General features: G+C 53.4%; 1 protein-coding gene across 7 annotated transcripts in view; it reads right to left on the reverse strand.

Annotated features, from left to right (window-relative positions):
* Positions 1-1,143: 1,143 nt before the first annotated feature.
* The window catches only part of LOC116626420 (H-2 class I histocompatibility antigen, Q10 alpha chain-like), a 72,239-nt gene continuing 55,570 nt past the window's right edge, over positions 1,144-17,812 (reverse strand). For 5 of the 7 annotated variants that reach the window (XM_032395730.1, XM_032395732.1, XM_032395733.1 and 2 more), the window contains 7 exons: positions 13,731-13,838; positions 8,091-8,351; positions 6,816-7,091; positions 4,380-4,655; positions 4,156-4,266; positions 3,781-3,813; positions 1,144-3,539 (listed from right to left, as the gene is read on the reverse strand). In XM_032395730.1, coding sequence (XP_032251621.1) covers positions 3,490-3,539; positions 3,781-3,813; positions 4,156-4,266; positions 4,380-4,655; positions 6,816-7,091; positions 8,091-8,351; positions 13,731-13,779 — 1,056 coding nt within the window. In that variant the 5' untranslated portion in view covers positions 13,780-13,838 and the 3' untranslated portion in view covers positions 1,144-3,489. Of the gene's footprint in view, positions 3,540-3,780; positions 3,814-4,155; positions 4,267-4,379; positions 4,656-6,815; positions 7,092-8,090; positions 8,352-13,730; positions 13,839-16,895; positions 17,129-17,812 lie in introns of those variants that run through there. The other 2 variants (XM_032395728.1, XM_032395734.1) reach the window with 2 other exon arrangements.

Consider the following 17,812-nt stretch of genomic DNA (forward strand, 5'->3'; position numbering starts at 1 on the left):
CATTCTCTCTCTCTCTAAAATAATCTTTAAAAAAAAAAAAAACGCTTGTATTTGGTGGGCATAGAATCTAATATCCTTCACTGAATATTAATTATTAATCAATGCATTTATTCATTTAAAACATCACAGCTGGGTTCCAGCCAGGCCACACTGAATTCTGCCCTAAGTATGGTTGGCCTAAAAAAAGTTGTGGTCTGGGACCAGACTCCAGAGGGTTAGCAGGTAAGGTTTGTGTCAGTGTAGGGGTATATCAGGGCGGCCTGAGGACTAGAAGGCTAGTAGCATTCCTCCCACATGGGAGATGTCCTGGCCTCTGTGAGCGAGAGGATGGTCTGCACGTGGAGATCCCATGGTCATGAGCCAAGGCCAGCCCAGTGTGGGCTGAGAGAGGGAAGCAGTTCCCAGGAGCAGCTAGTGGAAGTAATGTCCTGCTGGGTGAAAAGGCTGCTTTTCCTGCAGGTCTGCATTTTTTTTTTTTCAAAGCTGCTGTCCTGCCCCTGCCAGATTTGTAGGCCCCTTTACTGCTTCCAGGGGTGCTCAGAGCCCTCCTCATTTGCCCTCCTGCCTCTATCCACTGCTAAGACTGTGGTCGTTATTGGGGGGCACCCAGGGCAACACTTAAGGCTAAGATGAAGTCCCTCTGCATTTGCCTTCTGTCTTCTCACAAGCTTCTCTCCTGGAAAGAGTGCTGAAGAAGGAACCAGGGAGGCAGGCAGGCATCTGGGCTGGTCCAGCTGGGTCCAGGGCCCCTGTCTTTGGTTGAGATCACTGACCAGCCATTGATTGCTAAGCAGAGAAGCAAAAATGGGGGTTGGAGCAAAGCCTGGGTTAGGGCAGACTGCCATACTTTCTGGGCCTGTTCATCCCTCTGTGAAATTAGACTCAGGACACCCAGGTTCACCTCCCACCTGGCCGTGGGGTGCTGGTTGATCGTGTTCCTTTGCCTCAATTCTTGCAGGTGCACCAGACTTAAACCAATATGTGCTTGGGGTATGGGTGGAAGGTAAAAGAGAGAGGGGGAGAGAGATGTGCTCCGGAGAGAGCAGACATCCTGGACAGGAGGGACTCTAATGTGAGAGGCCAAGGAAGGCAGCATGATGGTGGGGTGTGTGTGTGTGTGTGTGTGTGTGTGTGTGAGTGAGAGTGTCAAATTATCAGGGGCTTGTAGAGATGCGTTAGGGTCCCTTTAGGTCTAAAAAGTATTCTATGGTTCCATGGGCAAAACACTGAACTAGCTTGTAAAGGAAATAGGAAACAAAGTAAAGCTGAAGCAATGCTCAGTTTCCAAGATCTCATAATGCAGTTACAGAGCAGATACTCCCTGAAGGTCAGGATGGCGGTGCCCTTAGCAGCAGGAAGACCAGATTCTGTCAGGCGTGTGAACTGTTCTAGCAGAGGAAGGCACTCAGGAAAGGGGAGAACAGCCTCCCCACCATCTGCTTCTCCACCAATACCCTGGGCCCTCACCCTGCCTCAGGGAAGTTTTGACCATGTGTGCCCTTCCATTGGTGGGGGCCAGACCCACTTTGTGCCCCAATTTTTTTTACTGTACCATTAGACAACTGTAAAAATAAAACCTTTATTGTCACAAAACCTTATTAATACAGGTCCACAAGCCCTTACATGAAACCCTTCGGGCCAGATATATTTAAGAATTTAGAATTCTTTGGGTTTTAGAAAGTGCCAAGGTGCAGATGCTGAACATTACATAACATCTCCAGAGGTTGTCTGGGGTGACACAATGTAACCAAAGACATCAGTACTTCTGTGGAAAATTGTGAAAAGGCCCAATGGCCCACAGGTAGCCTCACTTCACTTCAGGTTGGGTTTTGATGCCAAAATCAGGAAGAAAATTCTGGTTTGGGGTTTTGCATTTCAGAACCGCAGATAACGGATTGCAGCCCTGGACTTACATACCCATTTCCAGAATGGCACAGTGGCGGTTCAATGGTGAGATGCCCAGACTGCAGCCAGACTGCCTGGCCTCCCTCCTGGCTCCAGCATGAACCAGCCGTAGGACCTCGGGCTTCCATTTCCTTTCCTGTAGCACAGGATTATTAATTCTCCCGCCCAGGTGTGCCATGAGGATTGAACAGCTGAGTACCTGTAAAGTGCTCAGAACCCTGTTTTGTACACATGGATCACGATGGCATTACGAGGAGAGGCAGACAGACATCTAAGACACATTTTCATTTTCAGTACAATCAGATAGTTCGGAGCTCCCTGCTGAGGCCCTTCAGGCCACCAGGGCAGATGAATCTTTTCTTAGTATCACAAATCTTTCACATCCTTGGGCTTGGGGCCTCCCAGGGCTGCAGACATGAAGGTTTCAGAAGTCCCAGAAGAGGCTCTGTCATACCTTGGGGTCCTCCAGAGAGGTGGAGGGGGCCTTGCCCTACGAGGGGCCCAGCCTTGTGTCCTTTATGACGGTGGAGTGGTCCCGTTGCTGTGGCTCTGGAGTCCCCTCCCCTTGCACATCAGATGGCCATGAGACTGGAACTGCTTTCTGAATAAACAAAAATGTGTGCTCCCCAGGAGATTCTTGTTCACAAGGGAGATGTGGGGTTTCTGTTCCACTGAAAATTCGGAGGTGAGGCTGGACCTTCCCCAGACACACCCTTAACAAGAATCTTAATAAGCATTTCCACAGGACAAGGTGAAACTCCTCTTTCCCTTAGTGTAAAACTTCAAACCATCCAAAAGGACAGGATGGAAAATTCTGACCATATTATTTCCCATCCTTCAGCTCCCCTCAGCTAACAGGCCCCTGGGCAGCCGTCCCTCTGAACTTGTCCTCATCCACAGAAAGATACCACCCACACACAGACCCTCACCCCCTCACACCACACACCTCCCATACACCCTCACCCCCTACACACCTGCACATACATCATGGACCCCCTCCCCCTCATGCTCCCAGAACCACACACCCTCACCACCCCCAACACTTTAATCACCTTTACAAAAGAAAATATACATACACACAAGAACACACTTATACAAAGAGGCAGGCATTTGGACACTTCTTCCAGATGCCAGCAGATGGGGTCAGGATGCTGCCCCCATAACTCCTTGACTGTTGTTCTGGTTCTTCCCTAACTGCCCAGAGCCTCCATTTTCATGTTGGGGAACTGGAGGTGAGAATAACATCACCAAACTTACAGAGTACCTGAGAGACTTAAGCAGGGTTTACACTGAACATGAAAGTATTCTGCAAATTGTCAAGTGTGAGCCGAGGAATTATTACAGCCCACCCCCCCACCCCCCAAACAGGAGACAATTAGAGTTTCAAAAGGACTTCAGGAAGATGGTGAAAGCTAGCTTAGTGGCACAGACTGCTTGTAACGAGGCTGATGGTGCTGTGAAGGGCTCCGTTTGGGGGTAGGGTGGGCCCTTCCCAGCTGGGTCACCACGGCCAGCCAGCTAGCACCCTGGAGGCCCCCAAACACCCCACAAAACACCTCGTTGACCTGTGACTGCAGACTTGTGTCAGCAGAGCAGCTGAGCAGCCTCCACTCTCACTGCAGGGTCCTCTCCACCTGCAGGGAGGAAGTAGGGAGGTGACCTGGCCTGCTCCCCAGCTCTCCCCCAAAGTCAGTGGTGGCTCCCTACCCCCTCCACCTGGCTCCTGGATGGCGGGAGGGAGCGAGGGATGAGGCCATGCTGGAGACAGACAGCGCTCACCCACCACCCTGCCTCCATCTTTGGTTCTCAGGCATCTTAGCCATGCTTGGGAGCACCTGGGGCTTCCTCTCCCCAACCCGCCCATCCCACAATCACCTGGGGCTTGTTGGCAAGATTCCTGCTTCCTGGCTGTGGGGAGAAAAAGAACACAAAACCAGAGATTAGGTGGGTGGTAGGCAGAGGTGGGGTCCTGGGTCCCCACCTTCCATTCCCTCTCCCCCTCTAGGGCCTTTCCAAGGTCAGGCCTAGTGGTCTTCCCTGGCTGTGGGATCCACAGGGTCCTCAGGACGATATATGGCTATGGGGTGGGGATACTTGGGCTTTTCCATAGATGGGGGACAGGGGCTTAAGAGTAGTTGCTGCTCCCCAGGAGGGAATCGTTCTGGTGGAAGGATGGGAGCAGAGCATTTCTCCCTGCAGGGCTTGGCCAGCTGTGAGGGCCTTCCACCCCTGTTTTTCTTCCCTGCCTACCTTGAGAGTACTGCTTGATGAAGATCAACACTCCAGCCATTGGCAAGAAAGTGATGGTGAAGATGGTGGAGATAACCACAGCACTGGTTATCCACGGATGAGAGGGTGCTTCTGCGGAAGGCAGAGAAAAGGGGGCAGCAGCCTCAGGCCATGGGACTATCTCTGGGTACCCTGGCACCCTCCCCTGCTCCTCCTCATCCTCTCTGCCAAACCCAGCTCCTCACCCCAGGCCACAGTGAGAATATGGTTCAGGCCAGAGTGCTGCACATGGCAAGTGTACCGGTCCTCCATCCTGGCTGGCACCTGCACCGCCGCCCACATCTGGTAGGTGCCATCTCCACTGGGGCGTGTCTCCACATACTCAGTCTCTAGAACCAGCTCCTCCTCACCCAGCCACCAGCTCAGCGAGATGTCCCGTGGGTAGAAGCCCCGGGCCCAGCATTTCAGTGTGATGCCCCCATCCTGGGCTGTGTGTCTTGTCACCTGCACTGTGGGCGGCTCTGCAGAGAGAGGTTGAGGGAGGAAGGCTGGTGAGAGGCTGCTCTCTGCCCATTTCCTTGTGTTTGATCCTGGGCTCCCCTAGCATCTTCCAGGGTGGAGGACAGGGAGGAGATGGAGACAAGGTCTCTCTCCAGGTAAGGCATTCAACCAATGTTTGAGGAAGGGATGACCCATTGCCAACCATCCCAAAGGGGCACAATCCTGTGACTTCCTGCCCCCAATCTCCAGGGAGGTCCTGGGTGGGACTGTTGGGTCCTATGTTAACCACCCCCTCCTTCCCACAGAAACCCTATGGTTTTTTTGTTTTGTTTTGTTTTGTTTTTAAGATTTTATTTATTTCTTTGAAAGAGAGAGACATAGCGAGAGAGGGAACACAAGCAGGGGGAGTAGGAGAGGGAGAAACAGGCTTCCTGCTGAGCAGGGAGCCCGATGCGGGGCTCGATCCCAGGACCCTGGGATCATGACCTGAGCCGAAGGCAGATGCTTAATGACTGAGCCACCCAGGTGCCCTGAAACCCTATGGTTTTCTCAGAGACTTTACATACGTCCCCCATGACTTCTTGCACATGGTAGGTGCCTAATGAGGTTGAGTGAAGGCAAGAATGATGGTCCTTCCCTCACTTTGGAAGGAGGTGGTCACGAGTGTAGCTCTGGAGTCAGAGAGCCTGGAATTAAAGCCTAGCCTGACTCCTGTCCCCAATCCCCCAGCCCCTCAGGGCCTGATGGGGATTCTTTGTTCTTTTCTCTCAGGGTTGTCCCAAATGACATCCTCCAGGTGTGACGGTTCATTTTATGTGTCACCTTTCCTGGGCCCCGTGGTGCCTAGCCATGTGGTCAGTCACTATTCTGGGCGAGATTCCCATCTGAGTCAGTAGATGCAGCAAAGCAGATTGCTCTCCCCAGTGTGAGTGGGCCCCGTGCAATCACTTGAGGATCAGAACAGGACAAAAAGTCCCAGTCTTAAGAGGGCACTCCTCTGCCTGATCTCTTGCAGCTGGGGCATCAGTCTTTTCCTGTCTCTGGACTCAAACTGAAACATTGGCTCTCCTGGGTCTCCAGCTTGCCAACTGCAGATCTTGGAACTCCCGATCCTCCACAGTCACGCGAGCTAATTCCTTAAATATGTCTCTCTCTCTCTCTCTCTCTCCACATCCTGTTGGTTCTGTTTCTGTGGAGATTTCTGACTAATCCACCAGGTGATAGGTGTATAATATCTCCTGGTGCTGGATGAGAGCTCAACATTCATTTAAGACACCAGTATGGTGCTTCTGGGAGGCAGGGGCTATTGTGACCCTCCCTGTAATACTGACAAGGACACTGAGGCACAGAAAGGGCAAGTGACTCGCCCAAGGTCCACAGCCAGCAAGTCCTGGAGCCAGGATGTAGCTCTGGAGGCTAGGCTCCAGTGCCTGAGCTCTGACCCACCACACTCTGCTCTCATAAACACATCTCTTGATGTTATTTGCCCTGCTTTCCCTTCAAGGAACGTCCTCCCCCATTGCCTCAGCTGATTCACATCCTGCCACTCAATCACCAGACGTCCATGGTGTGTTGGGTGCTCTGACCGGCCCGACCCACTAGCAGCCAGCGAGACCTCTGCCGCAGCACCCCCAAGCACCCACATTCCCTAGTGTCCATCCCAGTCCTTGTATTGCCAGCCCTGCTGGCTGGAGTCAGAAGTATAGGATCCACCTAGAATCTGAGGAGCATGTTTAGCATGAGGGGTGTGTGGGGGCAGAGGGGCAAAGGGCCTCAGCTTCCCTGGCAGTCCCCAGTAGTCCAGGGACTGGTCTAGTGAGGGATGCTATCCCCTGGGGCCTGAGGTCCATTTCTGAGGGAGAACCACAGGATGTTAAGCCCCCAGAGGGCCTTATGAGCCACCTAGTTTAACCTACTCTGTGGATGAATAAAATGAGGCGAAGAATCAGGGCCTCATTTACCAAGACCACAGTGTGGTCCACCTCACCTGGAATGAGGGCCCGAGGTCGAGGCCTCTGTCCTGCTCTACATGAGGAAGCCCTTGGCTAGTCGGCCTTCTTCCTGGGGCTCAGTGGGCTTATCGGAGCCAGGGGAACACAGTCTGCCTCCTCCCGCCCCTCCCCCCAGACTCTCGAGCACGGGGGTGTGGGCCCCTCTTGTGGCCGCAGCCTGCACCTTACCTTTCCGGGTGAGGCTCTGGCCTCCCAGCTCCAGGTACCTGCCCAGGGAAATGAGGCAGAGGCCTTCCAGGTAGGCCTTGTCATACTCGGCATAGCAGCGCTCCATCTCCCACCAGCTCTTGGTCCGCATGGCTGCAGGTTTGGCCGACACCCAGCTCAGAGTCTCCAGGTCCAGGGACAGGTGGTCCTGCCCGTCAAAGCCAAACTGCCAGAAGCTGCTGGTAGAGCCGTCCTCCCTGATCTCACAGCCGAACATCCGCTGAGTGCTGTGCATGCCTGTGCACGTGGGCGAGAAGGCTGCAGTTTGCACGGGCTATGGGGTGGATCCCTGAGAGCCGGAGAGAAGCCCAGCACCCACGGGTGTCTCCGAAGGGTGGTGGGCAGGGTGGCGGCATTTAAAAAAACAAATGCTCCCCGGGTAATTGTCATGAGCAGGCAGGGCTGAGAAGCCTGTTGGGCCTCTCACGGGAGGACACTTGAGTTCATAACTAGAGACATCAGAAGAACTCAGCTACTTATGGATGGAAGAGGTCCTCATGGTAAGACTGGGCAAATTCAGAGATGTGAAAGACACGTTCAGATGTGAGCCTGGCTGCTAGCACAGCGACTGGGGGCTGGGGGCGCTTATCCTGGGGCCCCTGGGCTAATGTGCACCTCTCCCCAGTCTCGGGCTTTTATACCTATGTTTGGGTTTCCAGGTCCAGAGTGGGAAAGGGCTGTGAACAGGTGGCGTGTTCATGCAGCACCGGCAGCAGCCAGCAGGGGGCGTGAGCTTGTCCGTGCTGAGAGACGGAAGCTGTGGCCTGAGGGAAATGCTCCTCTTCCTCCCTGGCATTGGGTAGAGCAGAGGTCCTCAGCTAGGTTCTCTCTCCCACCCTGAGCTGTCTGCCTCGTTCAGGTTCATCTGGCTTCCCTCCCTGCATGGCAGAGTTGGTGTCTGAGAGCCTGGAGGTGGGTGTGAGGGAGGGAAAAGCCTCTGCCAGTCTGCTGGAGTCTGGAACCCTGGGTAGCTGAAGCGGAGGTGTTGTAGGGCCCGAGCTACTGTGGATGCTTGCTGTGCTGGCCCCATGGGCTGGCTCCTGAAGCCACAACAAATTCTGCGGGCCCCCGCTTGGCTGTGGGGATAGAGCTATGCACCAGGAGCATGCCTTGCACCCTCTTCCGGGCTCAGTAGGGTGGCCTGTGTCCCCTAATGGAAGGGCATGGCTGCCTAGAGGGTCTGCATGCGGAGTGTGAAGGAAGGAAGAGGTGGGCCAGTAGGAGCCCCTGACGCACCACTGCTCTGGTTGTGGTAGCCCATCACGGTCCACGTCTCCACCTGCTGCACCTTTGCCCAGGCTCTCTGCTTCTGGGTCTCTGTCTCCCAGTACTGGGCATCCACGGTTGCCATCCATGGGGCCTGGGGCTTGGCCCTGTCCACACGACTGTCGTAATGGATGAAGGGCTGGTTGTCCACGTAGCCTATAGCCAGGAACTGGGGAAGGCCCGGGCCTGGCTCTGACAGGGCCAAGTAGTGGTAGTGGAGAGAGTGTGTCCCTGTGAAGACACAAAATAGTCAGGCTCACGTGCCAGGATTGGCACCGCGGGCTGGTGTGACTGATGGGGACGGCGGTGGAAACCTCTCCAGAGTATTTGCCATCAGTAAGAGCAAGAACTGGGGATTTCAGTTAAAAATATAAGGGCATCCAAATAGTTTAAATAATCAGTCAATCAATCAGTCAAACATCGAGGCCAAAGTTCATGTGCTAAGGCTTGTGGGCTTTATTTCTATTTCTAAGAAGTTTTCCACCCCCATTCCCCCCCCCCGCCCCCACTCAGGGTTTACTTACTTATACTTTACACTCTTCTCTGTAAGTGTGATTATCTGGTTTCCCATCTCACAATTAAAAAGGTATGATAAAAAAAATTGGTTGTTTGGCAGTTTAATTTTTGTGGAATTATTCATTCTCCAGAGATACCTGATAAAGCGGGGCCATCATTCCTAGCTTGAACCATTGCTGCCAAGTTGGTGGCATCTTGACTCCATTCCCCGCTCCCTCCTGTTCCTACACCAGACACTGCTAGTCATCTCTTCTCTTTAAGTCCAAATGCTGCCTCAAGGTTTGTTCTCCACCATCTCTAGAAGCACCAGCTTATCCATTCAACTTGGTGCTGGAGATGAAATCTATTTAGCAGCTCGCCCTGACTCCAGCTATGAAAACAAGTGCTGTACCTTTAAAAAACCTACCCCACCTTTCTCAGAGGCTCACCCACAGCTCACTCCTTCATTTTCTTTCTTTCTTTCTCTCTTTCTTTCTTCCTTTTTTCCAAATAGGCTCCACACTGTGGAGCCCAATGCTGGGCTTGAACTCATGACTCTGAGCTCAAGACCTGAGCTGAGTTCAGGGGTCTGATGCTTAACCAATTGAGCACCCAGGGGCCCCTCCCTTACTTCATTTTTTTTTTTTAAAAAAGGTTTTGCTCGGGGCCCCTGGGTGGCTCAGTTGGTTAAGTGCTGCCTTCGGCTCAGGTCATGATTCTGGAGTCCAGGATCGAGGCCCATGTCACGCTCCCCGCTCAGCGGGGAGTCTGATTCTCCCTCTGCCCCTCACCCTGCTTGTGCTCTCTCATTCTCTCTCAAATAAATAAACAAAATAAAAAAGGTTTTACTCAAATGCTACTTTCTCAGCGAAGCCTTCCTTGCCCACTCTATTAAATATTTACATTCCCAGCACTCCCCCTAGTGTTTTCTCTAGAGCATTACCACCACATAGAGAATACGCACTTTACCTGTTTCTCTTTTTTAGGATTTTCTTGTTAGAGAGAGAGAGAGAGAGCACAAGCAGGGGGAGCTGCAGGCAGAGGGAGAAGTAGGCTCCTGGCTGAGCAAGGAGCCCGATGCGGGACTCGATCCCACGACGCTGACACTGGGATCGTGACCTGGGCCAAAGGCAGATGCTTAACCCACTGAGCCATCCAGGTGTCCCTACCTGTTTCTCTTGTTAATAGTCTGTCTCTCCCCTGTAATGTCAGTTCCCCAAGGGCAGAGATTCCTGTAAGGATCCTTCTTTCCCAGACTAGAACAGCTTCTGGCACACAGTGGATGCTCAACATTTGAATATTCAAATGTGAAAGGAGTCAAGCGCATCTCCACCCTCACAGCTCCGTTTAAGCTCCCTTGCAGCCACAGCAAACTGCCCCGGCCCTTTGTACCTGCAGTTCCTTCTGCCCCAGGCTGCTCCCTCTCTTCTCTCAGCCAATGTCCCTCATCTCTCAGGTTGCAGCTCAGGTGTCCCTTCCTCCAAGAAGCCCTCCTGCTTCCACCCTGACATTCCTCAGAGCAGTCTCTGTGCTCCCTGCGAAACTGTGGGCTCCATGGGGTGGGCAATACATCGGACTGTGTCACCACTGTTTCCACGGGTCTTGGGGAGAAAGAACGTCATGCTTGGCACACAGTGGATACTGCCGGCATTTATCGAGTTGGACAAAAAACAAGAGCATGAAAGGCAAGGATGATGATCACAGCTGTCATTTTTGGAGAGTGACTGCTCTGTGCCCTGCACCAGTCTAACTGCTTTTCATTCATTATCTCAGTTGGTCCTTAGTATAAACCTAAGACGTTGGTGTGATTGGCCCCATTCCACAGATGAAGGACCTGAGAAGCCCAGGGGAGGGCAAGTACAGTACCCAAAGCCATGCACTAGAAAGAGAGGAGCCCGGATTCTCTCCCCAGAGCCTGCTTTTTCTAAGCTTAGGAAAAGGACGAGGAGCTCTCTTCTTGCACTGGTGACACCTTACATGAGGTGAGAGGGATCAATGTTGAAAGTGAGTGAAGGGCTGACATCAGGCCTGGGCTGGTGTGGGCCTCCAGGGAAATGACGGACTCTCAGGGTGCTGTTTCCTTGCAAACCACTGAGTTAAGATTAGTGGGGGTGCTCCTGGGCTGGGAGTTGTGAGTAGGCATGTAGACCTTGAAAGGAACAGAGGCTATGGCTTCTCTACGCTAAGGTGACCGACCACCTGCTCCTTGGCTCCTATCTGCAGCAGCTGTCTGTCCTGGGTGTGAGGGAGGGCAAAGAGCCTGTGTCCTTGGGTAGTTGCCTCCTGGGTGGTGGAGAAGCCATGCATGTTGTATGTTCTGTCCTGTCTCCTCCTCAGCTAAAGGCGCACAGTGTGGTAGGCTGAATTCTGGGCCCCTAACATATCCCTGGAGCCTATGAATGTTACCTTATATGGTAACAGGGATTTTGTAGATGTGATTAAATTAAGGATCTTGAGATGGGGAGATTATCCTGGATTGTCTAGGCAGGCCCTGAATGTGTCATTATGAAAGGGGACAGAGGGACACTCCATGACTACCAGAGAAGGGGATGGGAAGATGGAACAAAGAAAGAGGCAGAAGGTGCCACGAGCCAAGGAATGCAGCTCTAGAAGCTGGAAAAGGCAAAGAAATGGGTTCTTCCTGAGAGCCCCTGTAGGGAACTGTCCCGCGGCACCCTAGTTTCAGCCCAGAGAAGCCCATTTTGGACTTCTGACCTCCAGAACTCTAAGAGAATAAAAGTATGCCGTCCTTAAGCTACCAAGTTGTGGTCCCCTTGTTACAGCAGCTATAGAGAACAAATACACATACTATGAGACCAAAGTCTGTTGTGTCTTGTGAGTTCAGTGGACAGTTCAAACCCAGGAGCCCTGGAGGTCCTGCTATCCTGAAACAGAGAGAAGGATGCACAGTCCGGGAAGAAGGATGTCCTCCAAAAGCTGTGCTTCAATGGCCAGTTACTTCTGGTTAAAAATGAAGGGAAGTCTATCCATGTCTTATTTTGTAAAGTTACAAAATAGTTCTAAAGCACTTAGGTGCTGGGCCCTGTCCTAAGCACTTTACGAAATTTTGGCTCTGTTAACCCTCATAACAATTTTACCGGGCAGGTACTATTGTGCCAATCTATGACCAATGGGGAAACTGAGCCCCAAAGAGGCAAAATCACCTGCCAAGTAGCGGAAAGCAGGGCCAGACCCGGATTCTCAAGATGTCCCCTGGCCTGCACCTGCCCTTTAGTGAACCCACGAAGGGCTGACACTATATGGCTGGCTGGGGACACACGAGCAGCCCTCTCCCCATGGCATCTCCCCACTCTCTGCCCTCCACAGACACCACCCTGGACACGGTTTCAATGGGCTCAGCTCTGCCCAGCCTTGCCCATATGGCCAGGCGGGGCCCTCCCTGTGGCCCCATTCAGCAAGTACTTTCTGAGCATCTGCTGTTTATCTGGCCCTCTCAGAGGCCCTGAGGATGCTGGGAAAGCAGAAGAGCTACAAGTGCCTGCTCTTAGGAAGCTTCCATGAATGTAGGATAAGCAAGATAAATGAATAAAATGTATGACAGGCTGATCAGCAATAAGTTCTGAGGGGAAAAAAAAACAAAGCAGAGACATACAAAGTGTTAGGGGTGGGGTTTAAAATCTTAGATAGAATGGACGGGGAAGCCCCCCTCCCCAAGGAAACTCCTGAATGAAGACCTAAAGGAGCCAGCTGTGTAAAGGTCTAGGAGAGAGCATTCCAGGTCTGCAGAAGGGAAAGCCAGTGGAAAGGTCCTGGGGCAGTAGTATTCTTCTGGTGTTCTGAGGCTTTTGCAATAACATGGGAGAAAAATAAAATGGTGGTGTGACTCAGTAGCTGTAGGTGATAGCAGTAGGGGTGAAAGAGGGGGTTGAATCCCAAATCCTTCCTCGGCTTGTCCAGATGGTGCCTGGAATGGCCTGGATACAGCCTCTGGGCTACCCCTCCCTGCCATGGGAGCTCTGGTTTCTGGCATCGGCTCTGCCTTGGACTTTTTCACCCATGGTCTACAGCCTGGCATCTGGTGCCCATCCTGGGAGTTGGAACTATTCAAAGACAAGTTCATGATTGTGGCCCCGTCATTCAGCTGGCTTCCAGCTACTGCCTCCCACATACCCAGTGAGGGGCCACCATCCCTGAAAATCCCACTGCTGTCTACTCTGCCTACTAGACGGTCCTGGGAGCCCAACCTGCTCTCTGGGGGGGGCTCACAGGCTGCCCACACTTGTCTTTTTGCTCCAGGAGGACAGTTTGAGCTGGGACTAGATTCCTCCTTGCTAACTGGATCCAGGAGGGATCCTCATGCCTGGGGCTCCAGCCCAGAGTGAGGAATCATCAGGCTACCTCTGTAGTTTTGGAGGAAACACCCCTGCCAGCCTGCGGTCAGTGCCAGGCACGGTGAGACCACAGCAGGAGGAAGTGGGGGCCACGTGGCAGATGTCCCAGGGGAATCTGCTCATGCTGTGACATGGCCTAAGTGGCCACATGCCCTTTGCTGCCTCAGGCCCCGTGTCATTAGCCACCCTTTTTTCCCTCACTGCTGCGTCCTGGTCACTGGGCCACATCGCCAGCCCCGCAAAAAGGGGCAGTCCTGCCCTCTTATGCACAGCCTCCCTCTTTCTCTGACTGGTGGGGGAGGGTGGTGCCCCACCCCTTTCCTACAATCCATGTGGCATTGCCACTGTCTAGCTGTGTGGCCTTGTTCCACAGCTCCAGGCTTTGATTTCTTCATCTGTAGGTGAGGGCACTTGCTTGACCTGGTCCACAGTGCTGGAGCATTCGGCGAGGTAATAAACATAAAGAAGTGTAGGCATGAAGGAAGGGTTCTGCAGACATCATTTGCTTAGCCTATCTGGAAGGGAGAGGTGGGCATGGGGAAAAGAGAGCTGGAGTGTGTGTGTTGGGGGGGTGAGGGTGGGGAAAGATACTTGAGTGAAGAAGCCCCCTGGGGCACCCTCCAGAGGGTCTGGTCTCTGTGTGCTCCACCTGAGCAAAGGCAGTCTACCAGATTCCCAGATTGTGGAGGTGCCCTCCTGCATGCTGGGGGCTCCTGGCCTCTGCCATCTTGCCCCCTTTTTCAGCAGGTAGGCAGTGCCTTACCTCCAGGCCATGGCTTGTTTTCTAACTTCAGGTCGGCTAGTTCTGCCATCACCACCTTCGCTAAGGAAGCCGGGCTATCGGCCACCACAGGCAGCCCCCAAGGACTCTCTGCAAAGGGGAAATGGAAAAGGGAAATATGAATCCCAAGGCATAAATACCCTACACATCCTTGTCTCTGCTTAGAGGGATGGTATGAAATGACAAAGAGAGGCATATTGGAAGGGAAGAGGGACGTGGGAGCCCTGTCTCAGGATTGCCTGGAAACTCCTTTAGCACGGAGGTGTAAAACCAACAGCGCTGAGTTCTGGGTCTTGGTGCCAAAGCTTTAGAAATATTGATTCATGGCATTTTTACTGCATTCCTGTGAGGTAGGCCCTGACTCTTCCCACTTAAGAGGGAAGCCAGGACTGGGTTGCCTCTCCCTCTGCTAGAGGGTCTCCAGCTCCAGCCCCTCCTGGCAGCTTTGACACTTCTGCTATTGATAAATTTAGCTGGTTTGGAGGGAAAGAGGAGAGGACACTAGCAGGCATTGAAACCTCCCAGGTGATGCTCATATGCTACCAGGTGGAGAACCCATACCCTCTTGGTTCTGCCTGGTCCTGCCCAGCTCTGTCCACTTGCTCAGCTGTGCCCTTGCAATATTACCCACTTGGCAAACAGCTGTTGAGCACCTACTACTAGCCAGGCACTGAGCCACGTGGGGGTGTATGTGGGGACAGAGATAAACCAAGACGGTCATGGGCCTGAAAAAGCTCAGGTCTGACAGGGAGGATGCAACTGAACAAATAAATAAGTAGGTCCAATAAGGTGAGTGGGGCTGATGAGTGCTGTGGTGCAGGAAGTCCCAGGCATCAGAAACACACCGGGGTGGGAAGGTGTTGGGGTCAGGGGCCTTATAGGCTGAAACCTGAAGGGGACCTCACCAGCTGTGAGTTACGAGGCAGTGGGGTGGGTAAGGAGGGAAGAACATTTTAAGCTAGTGAATCTAGTGTGGTTCCAGGACCAGCTGCATCAGCATCACCTGGGAACTTGCTAGAAATGCAAATTCGCAGGACCCAACCTAGCCCTACTGAATCCGAAGCTCTGGGGGTGGGGTCCAGCTTTCTGTAGTTCAACAAGTCCTCTGGGTGATTCTAAAGTTTGAGCCACTTCAAACTTCCCTGCTGCAGCACTCATGATATCTGCCCCATGAAAGCCACTTCCTCACTCCCTAGCTTCTGAAGGGAAAGCCTGGCATCCAGTATTGTGAGGGGCCTGCCCCAAACCCCTGGCTACCTCCCCTCCATGTGCCATCTCTCTCCTGCAGTTGGATACATCCCAGGGTTATCTCTCCACTCCTTCCCTCCTCCTTGGCTTGGGGTCCCCACTCCCTAGGTCAGCCCCAGCCATTCCCTCCATAAGGAGACAGGGCCTATGTGCAAACACCCATGACCATCCCGCCACACAGAATTGGAATCACCTGTATGCCCCTATATTATGCCCAGGGAGGGTTGGGGGGACTGTATGAACCTGAAAACCAATACAGTCTTGGCCCAGAGACACAGTGGCCCATGCCCCATGGGGTCCTGTCCCAAGGACCAAACTCTCCCCCAATCTTTCCAGACATCCAAGGTGATTCTCCTTCAAATGTTTTCCATGGGGCGCTGAGGGCTGAATCCTCCTGAAGGTCCATCCTGTTGACTTCAGGAGCCTCAATTTGGAGGGAAAAAAGAACCTCTTTACTTTCACTAAGGCTGAAATTTAGCCTTTCTCCTATGGTGAAGGCAACAAAGCTCAGCAGGATTAGCAGAACCCCTGCTTTGGATTTGGACAGAAGCCACAAGTGCTTTTGTGGTGACAGTTGGTGCAGACACCTGGACATATGCTTTATTCTAATTCCCAATTCTGGGAATTGTTGCTATTTGGTGCATTATTTAATATGTTAACTTAGAAGCACACATACTACATCTCACACATTTATATTTCTAGTTAAAAAGTTTTAGCAGCTTTATAGAAACGTAACTAGATTCCTTTGTAATCCTATGTATTTCTATTTATGTTTGTTTATTTAGAGAGCACGCTAGCGCGGGAGGGGCAGAGAGAGAGCGAGAGTGAGAATCTTAAGCAGGCTCCCCCTCACACTCAGCGGGGAGCCTTACGGGGGGGGGGGGGCTCCACCTCATGACCTGAACCGAATTCAAGAGTCCGAAGCTTAACCCACTGAACAACCCAGACGCCCCCCCCCCCAAATGTATTTCATCTGTTGCATTAAAAACATTCTGAGACCGGGTCCAAGGCATAAAAAAGGTTAAGAACTCCGACTTTAGATCCTGCCAGTAAGCGTCCTCTCCGCGCCCTAGTTTAAATCTGTAAATAGTAAATCGAGGATTGTTCTGTGAGTTGAAATGGCTTCTTGTATGTGAAGCACTTAGAACAGCTTGGAGCGAGGGTGACCAGCCACTGTTAACTGCTGTGACGGTGGACACTTCCGCATGTGTGCTGCGTGTTCCGGCATCTGTGTGGCCGGGAGGGGCGGTGCCCCATGGCAGCGGGCGGGGGGGAGAGGGGGGAATCCAGGAGCAGGTCAGGCTCAGGTACCAATGCCAGAAGAATTAAAACTGGGAAAGAATGGAAATTCCGGGCCAGGTCAGAGAAATCCTCGTTGCACCTCCTCCGCCAACACCCACCGTGACTCGGGAGAGCCTCGCCACGCCTCCGGGGACGCCCACCATGAAGGGCGGGCGCTGCCCGAGCTAGCTGGCAGGGGACGCGCCAGCCCTCTCAGATTTCTGCCCCCACAGAGCTTCCCTAAGGACCTTCCTGGAGGACCCAGCCCCAGGAACCGAGAGGCGTCCTACGGAGGGGGGGCCACGGGGACCCCGAGGAGCTACGGCATCGGCTGCGTCCAGGCCGGGGTCACCGCCAGCCCTCCGCGTCCCGCCGGCTTCCCGCAGGACTCTAAGCCAGACGGGGGCTCTAACCCAGGGCTCAACGCCACCTGCGGTCCTGGGTCTGCTCCCCAGCTCACCATCCCTGGTCCCCAAACCCGGAAGTGGCCTCCGATCGCTCCCTGCCTCCCTTAGCCCCAACCACGCGCTGGCGGGCGGCCCCTGGGGTTCTGCCCCAGGGCCCCCGCCTCTCCGCCCCCCCCCCCGGCCCCCGCCCCCGGCCTCTCCGCGCAGTCACCTGCCGCGAGCTTCGGCACTAGACGCAACAGCTGCAGGAACAGCAGCATTGTCCGCAGCAGCGTCCAGGCGCGCGCGCTCCCGAGGACCCGCGAGCCCGGGTCAGCCAGCCTGGCGCGCAGCCCCCGGGCGTCGATTTAGCAGGAGTCGGTCCTCAGCTGTGGGGCGGGTGGCCTGGAGCTAACCCCGGAGAGCTAGCGCTCAGCGTCCGGAAGGCGGAGCGTCTGCGATCTCAGGCGGCTCCGCCCTGCCCCGCCCCTCCCCATCCCGCCTGGCTCGGGCTCCCGCTCGGGCTCTGGCTCCCAAACGCCATCGTCAGCCCCCACCCCACAGCTCCCAGATGTCCCCTTTGCTGGGCCTCTGAAGCAGAACCCCCCCAAATTACATATATGTGTATGAAAAGCAATCTTGTTGGTAATTGTCAAATATAGCTTATAGGATACTTCACTCCCTCATGAAATGAGACCCAGAGGTGGAGCTAACGTTACTGTCGTTTGGAAACTTAGGTGTCTGCAACAACTATCATGTGATTCGAAAACACCTGTGGTGGGGCGCCTGGGTGGCTCAGTCGTTAAGTGTCTGCCTTCGGCTCAGGTCATGATCCCAGGGTCCTGGGATCGAGCCCCGCATCGGGCTCCCTGCTCCGCGGGAAGCCTGCTTCTCCCTCCCCCACTCCCCCTGCTTGTGTTCCCTCTGTCGCTGTGTCTCTCTCTGTCAAATAAATAAATAAAATCGTAAAAAAAAAAAAAAAGAAAACTCCTGTGGTTTCGACTGAGGACAAAAGCACAAGTCTTGCTAACACTGCTGAGCTTTGCTACCTCCATTCATTAGGGGAAGAATGGCTAAATTTAATAAATAAAATAAATATTTAAAAAACAAATTTAATTTATTTTTCCCGTCCAGGTTCACAGACCCCCT

This window comes from Phoca vitulina, unplaced genomic scaffold (assembly GCF_004348235.1).
Source record: "Phoca vitulina isolate PV1807 unplaced genomic scaffold, GSC_HSeal_1.0 scaffold87, whole genome shotgun sequence".
NCBI classification, from domain to species: domain Eukaryota; kingdom Metazoa; phylum Chordata; class Mammalia; order Carnivora; family Phocidae; genus Phoca; species Phoca vitulina.